The following is a 22,309-nucleotide window of genomic DNA, read 5'->3' on the forward strand; positions in this document are numbered from 1 at the left end:
GGTTCATCAGAAAAATTGTCCCTCATGGCATGACTTGGAACATTTTAGGTAGCAGATCGACAACAGTATTTTTGTGATTTACTCACTCGATAGGGTCGAGTTTCCTTTTACCTCGGAGAGTTGATAGGGACATCTATTTTTGTTTATTATTATTTGGACTCTCATTTACATTTTGGACTCTTATTTATATTCATGTTATTGGATTTGTACAATGAGTTTGACCCAAGCCCACTTTCTTTAGGGCTTGGTTTTATTATTTATATTTGATTCGTTGAATAAAATATTGGTGGCTTATGGTGAAATTCCTCTCCTCCTCCATTATTTTTTTCCTTCTTCTGCCATCTCTACCTCTGATTTCTTCTTCCCTAGTGAATTGTTTCTCATATTCCATTGGGTGTGCTATTGGTGTTGCATCAAGTACTCTAATGAAAATTGAGAAAAGATGAGTTAAAAAGGAAATTCCGAGCATTCAACAACATATAAAAGTAACAACCAGCTCAATAAGCTGAAGATAAATCAGATTTGAGATGAACATCAACCTGAATTCTAGATTGAGCGACATAGTTTATGTGTGCATATATTCTTAATTGGTAAATTCAGTCTTTTTTTTACAATGCCCCGAAAACCAAGTTTGGTGGTCGAACTATGGAGCTTCTAACATAAAATTATGGAATACAATTAGGAAAAAAAAATATAGAGTGAATACTCTTTACGTTTCAAAATACATGGAGATCCTCATCTTGCAGTTGAGAAGAGAATTATAATAAAATTTATCTAATCCAACGTACTTTTTCTCTTAAACAAGCACGATAGGAATAAAAATGGAATCTCCCATAAAAATAAATACCTGACAGAGAAGCATAATTATGAGGGACCAAGAATTTAAGAACTGTACTCAGGTCAAAGCATTGGCTTCAGAAACAATCTCCAATATCTCTCCAGTAATCTTTGCTTGACGTTGTCTGTTGTATACTCGAGACAATGTTTTCTTCAATTCGACTGCATTATCAGTAGCATTGCTCATCTCACTCATCCTAGCAGCAAGTTCACTGGATGGTGATTCCTGTAATGCTCTCAAGATTTGACTGTTCAAGTATAGTGGCAGCAGAGCATCAAGAATTTGCACAGGATCCTGCTCGAATTGCAAAATTGGCGAAAATTCCGTTGTCTGAGTCCTTATGACATCCCTTTCCACAGTTAATTTCCCTTCCCTTGTTGTCAACCTAAAGAACTCGTCTTCAGCTGCATCCACACAAACCCCATTCACATCACAAATTTCTCCTTTTGGTGATAATGGAAGCAAGGTATGGATCACTGGATCAGATTTAACCAATGACACAAACTTTGTATAAAGAAACTCAACCTTATCAACCTCTTTACTTACAAATAACGAAAAAACGTCATCAGCTATTGCCTGAGCTTCTTTAGCAGTAGGAAGATTACTACCTTCAAGGAACTTATCGACTGGGATATATGGCCTACGGAGAAAATATGAATTACCCTTCTTACCAACACTGATCACAGTGTATTCGCGACCGAGTTGCTTCAATTCTCTTACACGGGCCTTAGCCTTTTTGATGATCAAATTGTTGAAAGCACCGCAGAGACCTCGATCACCAGTGACAACAACAAGCGCCGCCTTCTTGACAGGCGTAACCTTGGTGAGAGGATTGTCGACATCCTCAGTTTGGAGTTGCTCATTGATATTGTAAAGAACTTCAACAAGAGTTTCAGAAAAAGGCCTAGCATTGACCACAGCTTCTTGTGCTCTTCTCACTTTAGCAGCAGCCACAAGCTTCATAGCCTCAGTGATTTTCTGGGTGTTCTTGACAGAATCAATACGTTCCCAAAGTTCACGAAGTCCACACTGAATTGGGGTGACTGATGATTTCTGTTGGGTAGAAAACGCGTGGGTTGAGTTTGGTTGACAAATAATGGAATTGAGAAAACACAGCTAAAAATGGACACAGGTATTTACGTGGTTCACCCAATTTAGGCTACGTCCACGGGCAAGTATGAGAGGTTCACTATAGTAGGAGAATTACAACAATCTCTCTAAATACAAGGAGATAACAACGAATAATCTCTCTTGTAATAGGAGAAAACAAGTAGAAAAAAAAACTTAGGAGAAAAAACAATAAATTTTCTCTCTTCTCTTCTCTCTACCTCACAATTTTCTCTCTTAATTTTTCCTCTCCATATGACACACCCTTTTCTCTTAAACTCTTGCCCATATTTATAGAGAATTTTAACCTCCATAATTGCTTGGAAGAGTTAAAGTTCTACCACCTTTATTTGCTAGAATTCTCTACACATTTGGCTTGTCAAGTAAATGGAGAAAGAAAACTTGAATTTCTCAACCTCCTTTGTATGCATGCATGGAGTCTTTCTTACCAATTAAGATATCAACAACCTTATCAATTTAGTCAAAAAATGTGGCTAACATTAGTTGGAAACTCCAATTTTGCCACCACCATCACTAGCATGCATGTATCTTTCTTGCTTGACAATTAAGAAAGTGGCTTATCCTTTTATGGTCAATAAAAGTGTCTTTACTATTCAACAATTTCGAAGGGCTGGAGGCGTTTGAATTATGGGCAGGAAGCGGAAAAGGGCTGAGGAAAGAGCGAGATGAGAGAGAAGAGGTATCAGAGAGAGAAGGTCGTGAGGACACCAACATTGTCAGATTTGAACAAGAGATGGTATCTGCACCTTTTTTGGAGCTATGCAAAAATGTGGCTATGGACGAATGGAGAAGAAGAAAAAGTGGGTTTGTTTCAGAAGCTTTTGAGTTGAATCTTATCTCTATAATGTATGGATGTTGGGTTTTGTGGGTGAATTGTATTGGTGATGAAGAGAGCAAAAAAATGAGAGCTAGAGGGAGTGAAGGATATAGGATTTTTGGATGAGGTTTTAGGATAAGAATTTGAATGTTGGAGATTGCATTGTGGAAGAACTATAAATTGCAAAGATATTCTGAACCATTAGATTACATTATTTCGTACATATAATACTCATGTGGCCTCCATTCTTTTCAAAATTTAATGGTTGGAATAATATTTTTTTGAAAAATATGTGGTTGAAAAATAATGAATTTTGATTTACGTGTAATATTATTTTATGGAAGATTGTGTAATTGAAAATAAAAGTGAGAAAAAAATGAGATTGAGAATGAGGTCAAATGGGGACTATATCTTCCTATCAAGATATCATGTGGCCAAGAGTGGATGAGGGCCCACATGGACTCTCTCTTCTTTTTCCTTCTCTAAGCAAATTGTTTCTTTGCTTTTTTACTCTTGGAATACGCGGCATTTCGTTTGTGATTCTTAATATTCTCTGTTTTCAGCTAGTTCACTGGTATCTTTGAGCATGTAAATCTGCTTAAAGATAATCAAACAATATATGCTATTATTAGCATGGATTTGCTTAAATTAAAAGTCACGATTATTTGTCAAAAATACTTGTCAAATTCATGTGTAGAAGGAACGCTTCCCATAATTAAATAAAGTTGAAAATATTACTCTGTGAGCACCATAAAATCATGCATTTTAAAGACTTCATCAGCACTTCTCTTCTTACTAAAGCTTGTCAGTAGTGTGGTATATGTTACTGTTGGGAATCTACTTAACATGCGCAGCGAAAAATTAAAATAGATTTCGATTCCCACAAGGAATCTCTTTGTGTTTAGATAGAAATTGTGAAAAGATTGTACCTTTTCCAGATCTGCAAACTTTTTTACTATTCTTTTTGTTCCAACAACCTTAATTCGTCACCCATAGCTGTCCAATTATCCAGCCTCCAATGGTGATTCACACAGAGAACAGATTGCAGTTACCAAGGTTTTTTCCTCTTGTACTAGCAAGAAATTATTAGAAAACTGTATCGATTGAAAACCCTAGCCATGTATTTATATAAGCCCAAACGGGTTTGACCTGGTCCGATTCAATATTTAATTAATCTATTTAATTAAATTCAGTCCTTGAATTAATTAATCCAATTAATTAATTTGGGCCCATAAATAACCAACCCAATTAATGAATTTATTCAACGATTGTTAAATTAATTAATTGACAAATTGCAGTCTTCCAATTCTCTTTTGTGTGCGACTCATCAGGTTCCCGATCACGATACCTAACGATGTGAAATATTATTCTGATCTAATCAAAATTGATAAACTAAAACACCCTTTTAATTTATCACTAATTCACACTTGCCGTCCCATATTGACATCTAGCAATGTGTCGGGGCAATACATGTGATGGGGAATGTCATGTGGTATGACAAAACCAAACTCGGTCGTTTACCGTGAAACTATAATCCTTTCGTTAATATGATCCGATCAATTACGAGATATGAAAGTGTGTCAATCCCGAATATCGATCATATCTTTCTATGACTACACCTTGACCAATGATTTCGTTATCGATTTAATTGAATGAAACGCAGATCATAATCTCCTACTATCTAAGAGTGATGAATCCTCTATTGGTCATTCACAACCTTCATACGATTCTTGACATACCCGAACGATGCCGTATTAGCGGCCCGTGACAGAGCAACATCCAACACCGTCAAAGCATGACTGTCCTCATATAAGATACTTCTACGACTCAAGTCAAAGGAGCAATCCCACTACCGAACATTAGAGATTAACCACTGACACTCAGATAGTTATTCATGTGGAATCTCTCGGTGGGTCTCCAATGTTTTATTCTATAACAAAATATTCACGTGTTCATTTAAGTGTCACCACACTTTAACTTATGAGATCAGCTACTTACTTCACAAGGAAGAAATGCCACACGTGATGGTCTATCCGTAATAAGGATATTCATATCTCGTTATTACTTACGACCACAGACGATTTAAGATTCAATCATAAATAATTTGTATCTCACAATCACAACTCTTTGTGATTAACAAATTACGAAGATTTGAATCTACAAACTCTATTACTTATTTAATTGTCTATTAATTAAATGATAGATTTGCCATTAAATTGCATTAATTATATATCAAAAGCATTTATGTCCAAGGTTGATTGGACCTAGGGCATAACACTTACAAACTCCCACTTGCACCAGATCCAATCACTTATGTAACCAATATCATAAGAGTCTACATGACAATCATGTTTATACTAGACAACTCTTTGTCAGTGGATCTGCAATATTGTTAAATGTGGAAATTTGTTCTTCTCTTTACGTCATTTTTATGTATTATCTCTCTGATGAGATTATACCGCCTTATTACATATTTGGATCATTGATGAGACCTTAGTTTCTTCACTTTCGCGATGGCTCTACTGTTATCACAATACAATGGCATGTGATCAACAATATCAGGAACTACTCCAAGTTCATTTATGAACATCATGATCCATATTTCAACTCTTTGCTACTTCTAAAGTAATCATGTATTAGGTTTCTACTATTGAATTAACGGTTGCTTCACGTTTGGAACCTTTCCAACATTCCGCTTAAGAGTAAACCAATTTCTCCATATGCAATCTTCTCAAGATTTCATCTATGTAAATTGGGATGAGTTATGCAATTTTCTAGATCTATTTCTATAATCAAGTTGCTTCTCCCATATCGTTCATGAATAAAACCTTTAACAACCATTATTTCAACGATTGAAACATAGGGATGTCGTTTTCTTTAATATTAGGAATACGACAATGCTCCCACTATCTTCTTGTAAACACAATTCGTTTTTAAATTTGATAAAATCAAACACTTTGACTTTTTCATCAAATCGAAAATTTCAGCTCCAAGAGACTTCTCTTAACCTATAGTCACGGTATGCAACTATTGCAAGCAAAACCCGAATGGACTTCAGCAAGGCTATAGGAGAAAGGTTTCACCAAAGTCGACACTTAACATTTGCTTCTAGCATTGCTTTGTATATATGGATATTCCCATCTATATCGACCTTTTCCTTGTAAACAATTTACAAAAACTTATGGGTTTTATTCCATCAGGAGGCTTGACCAAGGTCCAAACTTTTTTACATTCGTCTAGTTCATCTCGAGTTTCATGGTCTCTTGCTGTCTCTTTTAAGTCAATACTTGACTTTATTTTGGTGCAACTAGTAGATTCATTATCCTGGATCAGTAATACCTGATTAGTAATCATGGATTCGCATCTTCTTGAAGGTCGAATGATCCTATTAGATTCACATAGAGCTGACATGTCTTCAAGAGTCTTTACTTCCTGATCAAGCGTATGTCCCAAGTCAGATATAGGATTAAACTCGGATTTATCTACTTGGTTAACTATATCCGTGGACTCTTGGACTCTTTCAAGTTTTAGTTTGCTCCCACTGTTTTCTCATAGAGTAAACATTTTCTCTAAGAAGACGATATGTCATGAGATGAAGACTTTCTTCATGATAATAGAATTTATATTCAAATGTCTGCTTTGAATATCCCCACAAATATGTATTTATTAGATTTAGTGTCAAACTTATTCGATTCAAGGCGCTTCAAATAAGCGTTATGGCCCTAAGCTTTCATATAAAATAAATTGGGACTATTGCCTTTCCATAACTCGTATGGAGTTCTGTTAATCAATTTATATGGGACATGATTTAATGTGTTGCACACTGAAATCAATGCATGACCCCAAAACAATTTTGGGAGATTTGCATGACTTGTTATTAATCGCATTATATCTAATAGTTAACGATTCCTCATTTTGATACACCACTATGCTGCAGCATATATGGAGGAGTCCACTACAAGAGATTCTCATTCTCTCTTGGATAATCTAAATTTTATCTTTAAAATATTCTCACTCGATCGAATCTTAATGTGATGGTATCTTTACGTATTTGTTTCTCTACTTCTAGTTTGAATCCCTTGAACTTTTCAAGAGTTTCATGTTTGAGTTTCATCGAGTATTCATGATCATTGATGAAATAAGAGAAACATTACCTGACATCAATTGACATGAGTCCATATGCATCACTATGCATTAGACCATCAATTATGCTGACCTTTCTTTTTTTCAAGTAAAAGAAGATTTGGTCATTGTGTCATACATGCATAATTTGTATTTGTCAAAATCAATTAATCCCAAGTGTACATCTTATATGTAACTTTGGAATTGCATTTCATCTATATGACAAAGTCTGTCATGCCATATTTAGGTAATAATTAGATTATCACTTTTATATCTCTTAACTTCTATACTCTTTATAGAATGCTTAGTATTAAAGATTATAAACATCTTTTTGTAATTTACCATAACCATTAGGATCTTTATCAAGATAAACAAGAACAACAATTGTCCTTATTAAAATAGTTTATGTCCCAACATAAAATTCATTTAATGTTCCAGTTATAGTGGGTCCAAAGCAACATTTCTCTAATTCCAATACTAAGCCAAAAGGCAACGGCAAGAAGTATGCTCCTACGGGCAATGTGACAACCTTTGCTCATCTTCAACGTGTAGGTTAACTTCTCCCTCTTGTAGTGGTCTACTTCCATTTAGTTTCTCCATATCTAATATCAAATACCTAAGAAATAAATGAAGTAGACGTAAGCCTTGTAATATTTCTTCGAATGACCTTTCATTCTATAACGAAGACAAGGGTCATTAGATTTGGTATTATCCTTTGCTCAGACTGTCTTAACCATATTGAATGCTATCTCATAGCTCTTTTAGATTTCATCTTAACATTCTTAGAGGAATTAATGATTTGCCAACTACCAACTTTGATAAAGGGCTTAACAGTCTTAAGCATGTTAAGCAATTTAATGAGTGTGCATTTGAGCTTATTCATATCATAATTTATAATTAGTATGAATAACTCTATGATAGAGATTGTAGAGCTAAGTCAATACTTAGTTCATAGTTAATGATTGAACTCAATTGGGACACTTCTCTTGTCAATCATCTTCGGTACATGAGGATTGACTGAAAATTCTTTTGTCACTTTGCATCGGTATAGTTGTTTGGAAGTCTCGCACCCTTCCACACATGATAATTATCATAGAACTCTTTGAAATGAAAAATCATGCGTCAACATCTATACTCTCAAGTTGCTTTTGTAACTCAGGTGACGTAATGCAAACATCACACATGTTGCAGTACTATCATCATCACTGTCTTTATTACAGAAGCTACCTCTTCTATAATCGAGTCATCAGCAGGTGTCTCTGAAAAGGACTACTCAAAGACGTGACCAATTTTCTCATGCATAAGAACAATTCTCAAATTGCGGTGTCAATCAAGAAAATCTGGTTTGGTTGTTGGCATCTAGTATGCCATTCAAAACATATGGTTACTTAAGATTCAATGTAAATGACGAAAAGAAAATGAATAATATATATAATGCATCAATTAATTTAACATGGACTTTTATTAAATTAATTATGCTCCCACTGTTTAACTAAAATTTATGACCCTTTCACATAAATTTGTGGAGTACATACTTGACTCCCAGTGGATTGGGATCCCATCTGTTATATCAAGACCTTGAGTGTACTCAACAAACCTTAATAAAACATTTGGGTTGTATCTACATACAACTCCCAGATCGTTAAGCTGACAACTCATTTTCATTACACATCTTATATGTTAGCTTAACATGCCTCTAAAATTTATCTCCCTGAGAGTACTCAATAAGAGATAAACTTTAGTTAAGTCGAACCCATCATTCAGAAATATCCAATATTTCATAGTGTCAAACATATCCCTAATAGACCAGCCTTGAGTGTACTCAACAAGTTGAGACGATTTGGGACTTTAATTTTTCATTATAATGATGAAAGGCGAAAGTAAAATATGACTTAATATTTTATTGAGGAGTTTTTTACATTCAAAGGCTTCATCAACAACGATACAATCATATATATTTTATTATACATCTACCATGCAAATAAACATATATATAATATAATAATAATAGTGTGGACTATTATGGACTTTTACTATCTAGTCTTCCCGAGCCATAAGGAAGACTAGTTGGTCAATTTCTAGAGGGTATAGCATTGAACAATATCAATGCACTATCTCTATGGTCTCCTCCTCTTCTTGTTTCTTCAATTAGTCCAATTGCAACCTGTATCCTATACTAGTTGGCACGCAGGCTTAAATGAAATTGGACTCGCAGGTCCATAGCAACAATAATAATAACGGACTCGCATGTCTAAAATGATCAAGAGCTCGCAGACCCAAAATAATAACAATAATAACGGGCTCGCAGGCCCACAAACACAACAAGAATAAAAATCAACAATTCAACACATCCATATGGTCGAGTCCATAATCATCCATTAATAATGCATTTATCACATAAATGTATTCTTATATAATATCTAATATTATATGCAAACATATTTCAAGTTTCTAGCAATTAAGTTCGTCTAAACTCTTTTAAACAAATGAATCGGAACAATTAAATAATTTATTGATCATATTAATCAATTATTTAATAAGTGGCCATATTTAATTAAAATCAAATTTTAATTAAGTACCGAATTAAAGTCCAACTCTAATTCCACAATTATAGGACGAGATTATTTAATTAAAATCAAATTTTAATTAAATATCAAATTAGAATCCAACTCTAATTTCATAACTTAAGGCGGTTAAATTTAATCAAAATCAAATTTTAATTAAATAAAGAAAGTGGAGTCTAACTCAAATTCCAAGATTCAGGGCGAATATATATAATCAAAATCATATTTTAATGAAATACCAAATTAGAGTCCAACTCTAATTGGAACAAATTTTAGGGCAGGACAAATTAATTAAAATCAAATTTTAATTAAATGTCAAATTAGAATCCAATTCTAATTTCTAGAATATGTTCTAATGAATAATTAATTGAAATCAAATTTTAATTAAATCCTAAATTAGAATCAAACTCTAATTTAATTTGAATTAATATTTTAATCTAGGATAACACTCCTAAATAAAATAAATTCAATTTAGGGTCAAATTTAATATTTAAGTTAAAATTATATTTTAACGAAAATATTGAAAGTCGTCAATTTTAAATAAAATTTTAATTTGGGTCAAAATTAAATTTATAGGTCAAACCCATTAAAATCAAATTTAAAAGCATTCCAAAATATAAATTCAAAACAATTTTGAAATTGTATTTTGACCCAAACTTGAATTTATAATCAGGACCTCCCCAATAAAGAAATTGCAAAGAAACCCTTTCATTTATTAATTGCAATCAGACCCCGAAAATGGAATTGCAGGAAAGGGGTCCTCAATATCAAATATTGCAAGAACTACCCTTACTCAAATAATTTACAAACTGACCCCAAAATGGATATTGCAAACAGAGGCCTGCAATTTCACAAATTGCATCAGAGGCCCCCGCCTCCAATTCACCCAAAACGCGACTAAAACCCTAATTTTTTTTTTTATGTTTTCTTTCTTTCTCTTGCTGTAGCGCCGCATGTGTGGATGAGGCGGTGGTGTGCCGCTGCCGTCTAATAGAGGTGGCACACCCTAGCCTAAGCAGCAGCGTCGCGCGTTAGTGTAATTTCAAGTAGCAGCGCGCTTTGCTGTTGCAAAGTTTAGCAGCGGCGCTGGCCGCTGCCAATGATGCAGTGACCAAGGCCGCAATTCATGTTGTCGGGCGCCGCTTCCTGATTGCAGCGCCGCCCAGGGCTTCTGAAAGAGCAGGGCAGTGCGCGGCCTTGCGTCGCGCGCTGCAATCGACGTCGCCAACCACCCAACCCTTTTTTTTTATTTACGAAAATTTAATTTTTTTATCTCAAAACAAATTTTGATTGTGATAACAAATATTCTTAATTGCTAGAAACTAGAACATGCACAACAATTAGCTTTTGATTGTACAAAGACATTAAACAATCTCTAATAAACACAAAGTAAGCTCTGATACCACTGTTGAGAATCTACTTAACATGCGTAGCGAAAAATTAAAACAGATTTCGATTCCCACCAGGAATCTTTTTGTGTTTAGATAGAAATTGTGAAAAAATTGTACATTTTCCAGATCTGCAAACTTCTTTGCTATTCTTTTCATTCCAGCAATCTTGATTCGCCACCCACAACTGTCCAATTGTCCAGCCTCCAACGGTAATCCACACAGAGAACAGATTGCAGCTACCAGGGTTTTCTCCTCTTGTGCTAGCAAGAAATTATGAGAAAACTGTATCGATTGAAAACCCTAGCCATGTATTTATATAAACTCAAACGGGCCTGACCTGGTCCGGTCCAATATTTAATTAATCCATTTAATTAAATTCGGTCCGTGAATTAATTAATCCAATCAATTAATTCGGGCCCATAAATAACCAACCCAATTAATTAATTTATCCAACGATTGTTAAATTAATTAATTGACAAATTGCAGTCTTCCAATTCTCTTTTGTGTACGACCCATCAGGTTCCCGATCACGATGCCGAACGACGTGAAATATTATTTTGATCTAATCAAAATTGATAAATTAAAACATCCTTTTAATTTATCACTAATTTATACTTGCTGTCTCAGATTGACATCTAGCAATGTGTCAGGGCAATACATACAATGAGGAATGTCATGTGGTATGACAAAACCAAATTCGGTCGTTTACCATGAAACTATAATCCCTTCGTCAATATAATCCGATCAATTACGAGATATGGAAGTGTGTCAATCCCGAATATCGATCATATCTTTCACTCCACTATTAAGTCAATATAAGTCGAAAACTCATTTTCGACTTATGAGTACACCTTGGCCAATGATTTCGTTATCGAGTTAATTGAATGAAATGCAGATCATAATCTCCTACTATCTAAGAGTGATGAATCCTCTATTGGTCATTCACAACCTTCATACGATTCTTGACATACCCGAACGATGCCGTATTAGCGGCCCTTGGCAGAGCAACATCCAACACCGTCAAAGCACGATTGTCCTCATATAAGATACTATGACGACTCAAGTCAAATGACCAATCCCACTACCAAACATTAGAGATTAACCACTGACACTCAGATAGTTATTCATGTGGAATCTCTCAGTGGGTCTCCAATGTTTTATTCTATAACAAAACATCCACGTGTTCATTTAAGTGTCACCACACTTTAGCTTGTGAGATCAGCTACTTACTTCACAAGGAAGAAATGTCACACGTGATAGTCTATCCGTAATAACGATATCCGTATCTCGTTATTACTTACGACCACAGACGATTTAAGATTCAATCATAAATAATTTGTATATCACAATCACAACTCCTTGTGATTAACAAATTACGAAGATTTGAATCTACGAACTCTATTACTTATTTAATTGTCTATTAATTAAATAATAGATCTGCCATTAAATTATATTAATTATATATCAAAAGCATTTATATCCAAAGTTGATTGGACCTAGGGCATAACACTTACAGTTACAAAATCTGGATTCAACCCTGAACAACCATCCCCATCACTTCTTTCGCCTACTAAAATAACCCAAATTTGCACAGAAAGCTTATCAAAACCTTACAAGTGACCCAGTTCGCCAAGATTCCTTCCTTTCTCATATTCACGAATAAACAAGAAGCCTCTTCAAACGCTTGATTAGACGTACCTACTTTAGGATTTTGTCAAGAGATGAGGAGGAAATAAACACAAAACAATGTGCTCCTGGTAATTACTTGTCCGAAATTAAGACTAACATTCTGAAAGAAGGAAAAAAAGGGAATTTAGGCATCTCCAGAGGAGACGTCAAAACACCAAAATGCACCAAATTTTGGTGCAAAAGCTCTCCAATGTGGTACCAAAGTTTGTATCATTTTGCACCCAATGGTGCAAAGTCAAATTTACCTTTTCTTTTTTTCCATTGGCCAAACTAATTGATAGAGGGTATTTGAGTCATTTGTATTAAATATTTTTTAATACAATAAATAATAATAATAATTATTATTTTAATAATAATAATAATAATAATAATAATAATAATAATAATAATTATTATTATTATTATTATTATTATTATTATTATTATATGCATTTAAAATAAATTTTAATAATGTAAAAATAAAAATTAATGAATTATATATATACACACACACACACACACACACACACACACACACACACATATACAATTATTTAAAATTAACACGAAATAATTAAACCACATACATAACATTTGTGGAAAGAGCATATGAATTTCGAGAATTAAATTGCAACACTATTTCAATTTTGTAATATCATAATATGCAAATTCGAAATGCATTGCACTATTTTTTAATGGCATGATTTAATATTTTTTTGTAGTGTTTTTATTAATTGTACTATATTTTTTTTATTTATCAACGAATTTAATATTTTTGTTAATTTAATGTGATTATTTATATAATAATTTATGCATTAGTAAAATAAATAAAGAAATAATTTTTCTATTATATAAATTATTAAGAATAAAAAAAAGAAGAAAATGATTAAATGATGTTCATTTGGTGCAAGTTTTACTGTAATGGTTGAGTTGATTTTTAGTTTGATGCAATATTTGGTGTAAATTGTGCAAAATTTACCTCAAATTTTGGTACAGGGTATAAGATGGCCTTAGGAGCTCATTTGGAATGCTTATAAGCTCTGGCCTATTCATAATTAACACGTGTTTGTGATCTTACGACTTAAAGTATCACCAAGGGTATGTACTGAAAATAATTCTTCTCCTTCTGTATCTTCCTATTGTAGAAATTTTCCTTTTCTAATTAAAGAAAATCGAGTGTGGCCGAAACCTTCCATTAATCTATGATTTGCATTTTCAATATTAAGTGGGTAATTTGGAAGTTGCTGTGGTAGTTCGTAATTCCAACAATTACGCGAAAGAATCGATGATGGACCTAGTCTACAAAAGAAACATTGTTTGGGTCCCTAATGGCATTTCGTCTACTCTTTTATACTGCACCATCATTCAAAGGTTGGAACAAGGCATTGAAAGCTCTTAAACTTGTAGAACAACTATTACATTTTAGGTTCTGAAAAGCATTCATGTTGACGATGGTTGGAGGAATTTTGATAGTCCAAACTTTTGCATTTGATTGTGTTTATAGTTTATATATAAGCATACATATAAGATGCTTACAGTTGGTATTTGAACTGAATTAATCTTCGCCTTGTTTTTTAAGGAATTTGTTCTACGTGTCATTCTAGATAATTTTAGTGTTTGGGTTTAGAAATATTTAGGAATTTGATTTTAAAAATTATGTCATTCAAACCTTCCAATTTAATGGTTGGAACAATGAGAAATAATTGATTTTCATTGCTGTAGCACGAACTGGTTGAACAAGGATGAAAGACCCGACTGAAGGTTAGGGATGATCTATATGGACCAAATATTTCGACACTAAAATGGTTGGTCCAATTGATTGATTGTTTAGCCAATAGCCTAGATCAAAATTTTGGATTTTTGTGGTCCAAATCACATTTTCAAATTATCAAAATAAATAAATGAAATGATTATAATTTCTTATGAACATTTTTATATATTCTATGGATGATGAACTCAGTGGCTACAGCAACAAGTTCATTGTCTGGACTTTACACTTTCCAATTTGCATAAAGTTGTTACTGCAAACGTTACGTAATTATGTGGTAAAATTATGCTAATTGATTATTGTGATTATACAATTTTTTGGTGCATAATTTCTAAAAATGATCATATTTATTTATACTGCCTATTGATTGTTGGAATTTTGCTGAAAATTTTGTATTATTTGGTGAATGAAAAATTAAATCAAATTTAAATCACTTAAATACGTGAATTATTGGAAAAGTGCATAAAATATTATGGAATATTTTAGAAATTATTTGGCTGAAAAGGTGTCTTTCTATATGAAAGATTATGACTTTTGACATTATCATTTTTCAAGAGACGTGTCTCTTTAAATATAGAGACTAATTCCAATGATAGTGTCTCTTCCATAGGTTGTGTCTTTTGAGACAAATATTTTTAACATCTTTATATTGACCCCATATGTTTGGATTTATTTGCTATGCATAAAACACTTTGTACAAGTGATTATCTTTTGTATCAAAATCATGTTTATGATAGAGAGGGAACTCCGTTCGAGTTCACTGGTCGAAATCATTTGGAGTTCTTCTATGGCTTGACGTGATAGTTGTATCTTGGGAGATGATTGCTGGAAAACTGTTAGCACTGACATGGGGCAAATTCATCTTAAGGACTAAGTGTCAAACACTTGCCTCGACCAAAAATTCATCACTTGCATCTTTGTTCCTTCATTTTCTGATTTCTCTTAATTATGGTTTGATTTCAGAAGCTGATCAACATTATTTACATATTTGTTCTACGAGGTTCGATTCAAAGAATAACTTGCTTTCGTTCAAGAATCGAAAGAGATAAATCTATTTATTCATTCGGATTCGGTAACTATTATTGTTTTACTTCTCAAATTCTATTTCGATAAGTCGAAATTACGTTTCGATTTCACGCAAATAAACGGTATGCTTTTGTGAATATAATAAGCACATAATCGGTGTATTCCTCAACAATCTTAAGATGAATTTTTTTCGTGCATTCATATTTTTCATTATTCTGTTTGCATGAACAAAGTATTAAATGGATTGGATGATAAAATCTGATTGCAAAAACTCGACACCAATTTATGTTTTATGCTCGGTGGGGTTCTGTGCAACTCTTAAAAAAAAAAAAAAGAACTGATGCATACATGAGAAACTATTATGTTATTATATGAATTGTGTCTTAAGTGTCCATGCCATCCATTTGTTTAGTATATGATGAAAGTGAAGTATTATATATTGCACATGGTTGCAATTGTTAATCAATATATATGGCTATCAGTACATGGCTTTCGATAAATTAGTGAAAGACCATGAAGTTGGTTTATTTTGAAAAAGTGCATGTGGGTTTTAAGGAAATTTATTAAATGATGACTCTTCATTTTCTAATTGCATTTTCAAATCCAATTTCGTAATCTATCATCAACTTGATTATCCTATCAAATAATATGACATGTATATTTATTTAAATAGGATCTATATATGTTGGTCATTGGTACAACTTCAATGTTACTGGAATAGATGCCAACTAATGTGACAGTATATGAACTTACATGACTATTCTTTTATTGGAATATGGTTAAATTTTCATATCTTGTTGAAATTATACTAACTTTGATTAATGTTGATAGCGTCATTTAATCCTATGGAATTAAATGAGATAACTTTTATGCCAGTTATATTTGCATAAAGTATGACAAATTGGGATTTGTTCTAGTGAAAATTGTTGCGAAAAATATTAAGACATGAAAATACTTTGCAGAGCACAAACTGTGCCTAAAGTTAGCAATGGTGCTGAACTTCCTTTAAATTTGGAAAAGTTTGAATGTGATGATTTAGTTAAATTTTCGACTTCAATAAAATTAAATGGGATGATTTGTGCAAAATTATATTTGCATAAGAATATGACAAAATGTAATTTGTCCTAATTTGATTACTTGGAATTGGTGGAAAATTATGTAGAATATTATGAAATATTCTAGGATCAATTTAGATAAAAAGGTGCGTCCTTTCTTATGAAAAATCATGACTTTTGATATAATTATTTTTCAATGGGTATGTCTCTTTATAGAGATTATTTCAAGAGGTGTGTCCTTTTGTAAGGTTGTGTCTCTTGAGAACACAACTTTTCAACCTATGGTTGATTCGTTCGTTTATGTTTGAATATGGTGAATAAGGTGAATATATACCTCATTATTTGACATGAAATGAAACTATTATGTGAAATGTCACAATGTGATAAGAGAAGTTGCAATTCCTGTGGATCAAGATGCTTAACCCTCCTCACTGTTGAAATTGACTTCAATCGTGAGACCAATTAAATTGGTTTATACTTGGAAAGCATTGCTGGTCTATATGATGGCCTTGATTTAATCTGGATGATCAAATTAAAATAATTGGATTGATTTACGTTATATACAACCTTACTTGAAATAAATTGTGAGTCAATGACCACTATTTTGAAAGTACTTAGACTTTTACGAAGCACTCGATATGGATTATCTAAGAGATAAATGAATGGAACTATAAAAGAGTTACTGAATTCTAAGTTCAAGTATAACCCAAGAATGTGGGGGTTAAACTTAATGCTTCTGAACTTGAAATGGAAAGTTCTAAACTTGTGGATGCAACATTACTAGATTGCATATAATTCCTAATTGAGGAATAGTGGGGGTAATTCAGTTTAACGATTATATTTGCTTCTGTCTTATAATCACAGAATGATATTTATGAAGGTGAAAAGATAGAAAACTCTTATACTAATTATAAGGATGATATATACCAAGTCTAAAGTTGATGAAATGGGTTGTAAAGCCGATTATGGCATTTGTTTAGACATGCAAGAACAATTGGAATATATGAAGGATATTCATAAAGTTCAAATGCATGGTAATGTTTCAATGATGATATTGAATACCCATGATTCTGAAATCCACTAGTAAAAGTGATTGACTAGTGTAGTGTTTGATAGAAATCCTCCATCCGTGTTTGAAAATTGATAAAGCTTTAGATAAAGCTAATGAGGCATATAGCTTCATGAGAGGATTTCTTAGTGGTGACAATTTGTATTTATCAAATGAATCGATCGTTGGCTGGAAACATTTGATAAGATACTAAGTCACATGTAATGGTAGATCTGGACGTATAAGTTATAGACATAATATCATTAAGCAGTTGATCTCAATAGTGTAAACTCGTGGTACCTTTAAGAGATTTACTGAGAGATTAAGTATACTACATACCGAAAGGAATGTGATTGAAGCATACTACATTAGAGTCCTTGTAATGGTAACCCTACCTTGTTGACTGGAGATCCCAAGATCTTGGTTCAAAGGGACAACTAAGTTATGAAGATTTCATGAAGCACTAAGGAAAATAACTTTCTAACTCATTCATATGATAATAAAGTGCTTTCTGCAGAATTGCAAGAGGTTAAGATAATTTTTTAATGATTCCTATATCTTGATTAAGTCAAGTGGAGTAGGGCAGAATACTCTTGATAGGAGGTCACCTATGTGAGTGTGAAGTGGGGCCGCGTCGATGAGAATTATTTAAGACTTAAATTCTCTAGACACTCGCAGAACTAAGAAGGGTTCATGGCCAAAATGAACCAAGTCATGAGAACCATGAACGGTTTAGAGAAGACATTGTGTGAGTATCGTTGTCTTGGCTTACACTAAAGGCTGAATGGTTCAAGACATCACGTTCACCAATTAGCCGAATAAGTCCAATGGTATTCCACTAAGGAAGTTCAAGGCCAGAAGTTACCATCCCTGATGCAGTGTTTTTCACTCTCTCTACTAATGTTTGCATGGATATTTGCAGTAATTTTCATTCATGTGGGGAATTGTTGGAATTTTGCTGAAAATTTTGTACTATTTGGAGAACGGAATCAAAATTAAATTACTTAAATACGTGAATTATTGGAAAAGTGAGTAGAATATTATGAAATATTCTAGAAATTATTTAGCTGAAAATGTGTCTTTCTATATGAAAGATTATGACTTTTGACATTATCATTTTTCAAGAGACGCGTCTCTTTAAATATAGAGACTAATTTCAATGGTTGTGTCTCTTTCATAGGTTGTGTTTTTTGAGACAAACATTTTCAACATCTATATATTTATCCCATATGTTTGGATTTATTTATTCAGAAATTTCATTCAATTCCATATTTTACATTTTGCTAACACTTTGTACAAGTGATTATCTTTTGCACCAAAATCATGATTTTGGTAGAGAGAGAACTCCGTTCGAATTCACTGGTCGAAGTCATTTGGAGTGCTCCTATGGCTTGACGTGATCGTTGTATCTTGAAAGATGATTGCTGGAAAATCGTTAGCACCGATGCGGGGCAAATTCATCTTAAACACCAAGTGTCAAACACTTGCCTCGACCAAAAATTAATCACTTGCATCTTTGTTCCTTCATTTTCTGATTTCTCTTAATTATGGTTTGATTTCATAAACTAATCAACATTATTTACATGTTTGTTCTGCGAGGTTCGATTCAAAGAATACCTTGCTTTCGTTCAAGAATTGAAAGAGATGAATTCATTCATGCATTCGGATTCGGTAACTATTATTGTTTTGCTTCTCAAATTCTATTTCGGTAAGTCGAAATTACGTTTCAATTTCACGCAAATAAACGGTATGCTTTTGTGAATATAATATGCACATAATCGATGTATTCTCCAATATTGATATATGCAATTTATATTAGAAAAAAAGTTTAGAATAAACTACATGTCTAGTGATCCATATACTGTTAAGTTATTAGAGATTAGCCACAACATTGTTAATTACACAAACGGTATTTATTAAGTTGTTTTGGATGACATATAGGAAAATGACATTTATTGTAATTGATCATATTTTATATAATAAATTTTATCCAATGAGAAGTTTTAATATGTTTATATAATTAATTAGGGTACAATATCAAATTATAATTCTTAATTTACTCACAAGAATTAAGAAAAGGAACATACTTTGATAGTCTTATGATAAAGTTAGGTGAAGTTAATTGAATTAAAACTTTAGCCCACGGGCAAGTTTTATGTCATTAAATTCTTAATTCTTGAAATATGATTTACATTGGTAAAACATTATATGGTTTTATTGGTTTCAAATTTATGTAATGTAAGCGTGTACATTTAATTTTTGTGCAGTCATGCAACCTAAGAATTTTCTAATTTCTAGTGTGATATTTCCTAATTGAAAGGAGACAATTATAAGGTATGGGAGGAGAGAATTCTCCTTCATTTGGAGTGCATGGACATTGATTATGCTGTTAGGAAGGACAAATCGACTATTATTGTGAATAACACTCCAAAAGAAAAGGTTCTTTATGAACAATGGGACCGACCTAATTGCCTTAGTGTGATGTTCATAATTACCAACATCTCTACCGGTATCCGAGGTTCCATAGATCAGCATGACAATGTCAAGGCAATATTGCAGGCTATTGATGAACAATTTGTGACTTCAGATAAAGTACTTGCTAGCACCCTAATAATGAAAATTTCATCCTTAAGCCTCATCAGTGTGATAGGTGTGAGTGAGCACATCATACAGATTGGGGACATTGCAACTCAGTTGAAGACTTTAGAGATTGAAAAGTCTAATTCTTTCCTTTTGTATTACATACTGAACAATTTTCTGCAGCAACATGGAACCTTCAAAATCTCTTATGACATACATAAGGACAAATTGTCCATTAATGAACTTCCAACCATGTGCGTTCAAGAGGAAGAAAGACTGACTATAGAAATGGGTGAGAGTGCATTATTGGTAACACGTGAAAATGACTAGAACCAAGAGAAGAATTAGATCCAAGCCAAACAAAGGGAGAAAGGTAAAATACCACCCAAGGCGAAATAAAAAAGGAAAATAAGTGTTTCTTCTGTAAAAAGAAGGGACACATGAAGAAAGATTGCACCAAATTTTAGAAATTGCTTGAGAATAAAGGTAAATCAATCTCTCTTGTTTGTTTTGAATCTAATATGATTGATGTTAATCATAATACATGGTGGATTGATTCTGGTGTTACAATCCATATTTTAAACATTTAGCAATGTATATGAAACCTAACGAAGCCAATGGGAAGTGAGTAAAGCATCTTATTGGGAAATAAGATGGGTACACATGTGGACGCTATTGAACATGTAATTTAGTTTTAAATAATGACTCCATTTTAGAATAGAAAAAGACCTTTTATGTTCTAACATTTTTTCTAGAAATTTGATTTCAGTTTCAAGACTTGTACTTTTGGGATATTCTTTTACTTTTTCAGATACATCTTCCAGTTTGTTTTATGAATCTAATCTTGTTGGGAATGGTATTTTCTATATTAATTTACAACATTATACTGGTAATAATGTTATGCTTTTTCACATTGGTAATAAAACGCTGTATTATGAATGAAAATTCCTCTACATTGTAGCATCAGAGGTTGTGACATATCTCTATAGATAGAATTAAGAGATTAGCAAAATAACGGAATACTTAATACTTTGGATTTTGTTGATTTTGAAGCTTGTGTGGACTATATTGAGGGAAAGCGGATCAACAAGTCAAAGAAATGTGCCTAGAGGAGTACAGACATATTGGAGATCATACATTAAGATATCTGTTGTCCAGATATGGATGCACATGGTCCAAAGTACTTTATCACGATACATGTATCTTTTCTTGCTTCATAACAAGAGCGAAGCATTGGATGCCTTTAAGATTTTTAAGGTAAAAATAGAGAAACAATGCGGTAAGCAAATAAAGAACTTGAGAACAAACAGAGGTGGAGAATATTGTGGTAGATATACTGAGTATGGACAAGCACCTTGTCTCGTTTGGGAAGATTCTTGAAAAGAATGGGATAGTTGCCAATACATCATGCCTGGTTCTTGGGACTAAAATGGTGTGTCAGAAAAAAGAAATTGAACATTATTGGACATGGTAGGGAGTATGCTTAGCAGCTCCAAGCTTCCTAAATCCTTGTGGACTGAAGCTCTTAAAACGACTGTGTATATATTGAATCGATTTCCAACCAAGGCTGTTCCAAAGACACCTTCTGAACTATGGAAGGGTTGGAAATCGAGTTTGCGATATATGTGCGTTTGGAGATACCATCTAAAGTAAGAGTTTATAATACACAAGAGAAGAAATTGGACCCAAGGACTGTTAATAGGTATTTCATTGGATATGCCAATGAAATACCCACAATCTACTGATGATAATTCTATAGATCAAGTTACTCATGAAATGCCAGAAATGGCTGAACAACTAGTTGGACAACATGGCCCTCAAGAAAATGTTGAACCAACATTAAGAAGATCTACAAGAGAAGGAAGATTGGCAATTTTAGATGACTATGTCGTGTAACTAGAAGAATTGGACAACAGTTTTGAAGCCGAAAATGATCTTGAAACGTTTTCACAAGCCATGGACAAGAAAGAATTTGATTTATGTTATAATACCATGAGAGATGAAATGCGGCATCTAATGGAGTATGGGATCTTGTCAAGTTGTCTAATGGTGCAAAGGCCATCGGGTGTAAATAGGTCTTTAAAACAAAGAAGGACTCATCGGGCAACATTGAAAGATATAAAGCAAGACTTATAGCTTAAGAATTTCCTGAAAAAAAAAAAGGAATTGACTAGAAGGAGACTTTCTCTTTTGTCCAAGAAAGATTTTCTTCGCATTATTTTGGCATTAGTTGCCTATTTTGACTTTGAGTTGCAACATATGGATGTTTTCAATGGAAAACTAGAGGTAGAGGTGTTACAAGAT

General features: G+C 33.1%; 1 protein-coding gene across 1 annotated transcript; it reads right to left on the minus strand.

Annotated features, from left to right (window-relative positions):
• Positions 1-694: 694 nt before the first annotated feature.
• On the minus strand, positions 695-2,815 carry LOC111389383 (ATP synthase gamma chain, chloroplastic). Its single transcript, XM_023014306.1, has one exon. The coding sequence runs from the start codon at positions 1,799-1,801 to the stop codon at positions 896-898; it is 906 nt and encodes a 301-aa protein (XP_022870074.1). The 5' UTR covers positions 1,802-2,815; the 3' UTR covers positions 695-895.
• Positions 2,816-22,309: the final 19,494 nt, after the last annotated feature.

The sequence above is a fragment of the Olea europaea genome, unplaced genomic scaffold (assembly GCF_002742605.1).
Source record: "Olea europaea var. sylvestris unplaced genomic scaffold, O_europaea_v1 scaffold586, whole genome shotgun sequence".
Taxonomy (NCBI): domain Eukaryota; kingdom Viridiplantae; phylum Streptophyta; class Magnoliopsida; order Lamiales; family Oleaceae; genus Olea; species Olea europaea.

Coding starts and splice junctions, on each gene's coding strand:
- LOC111389383 (XM_023014306.1), bottom strand. CDS start 1,801: ATGAAGCTTGTGGCTGCTGCTAAAGTGAGAAGAGCACAAGAAGCTGTG.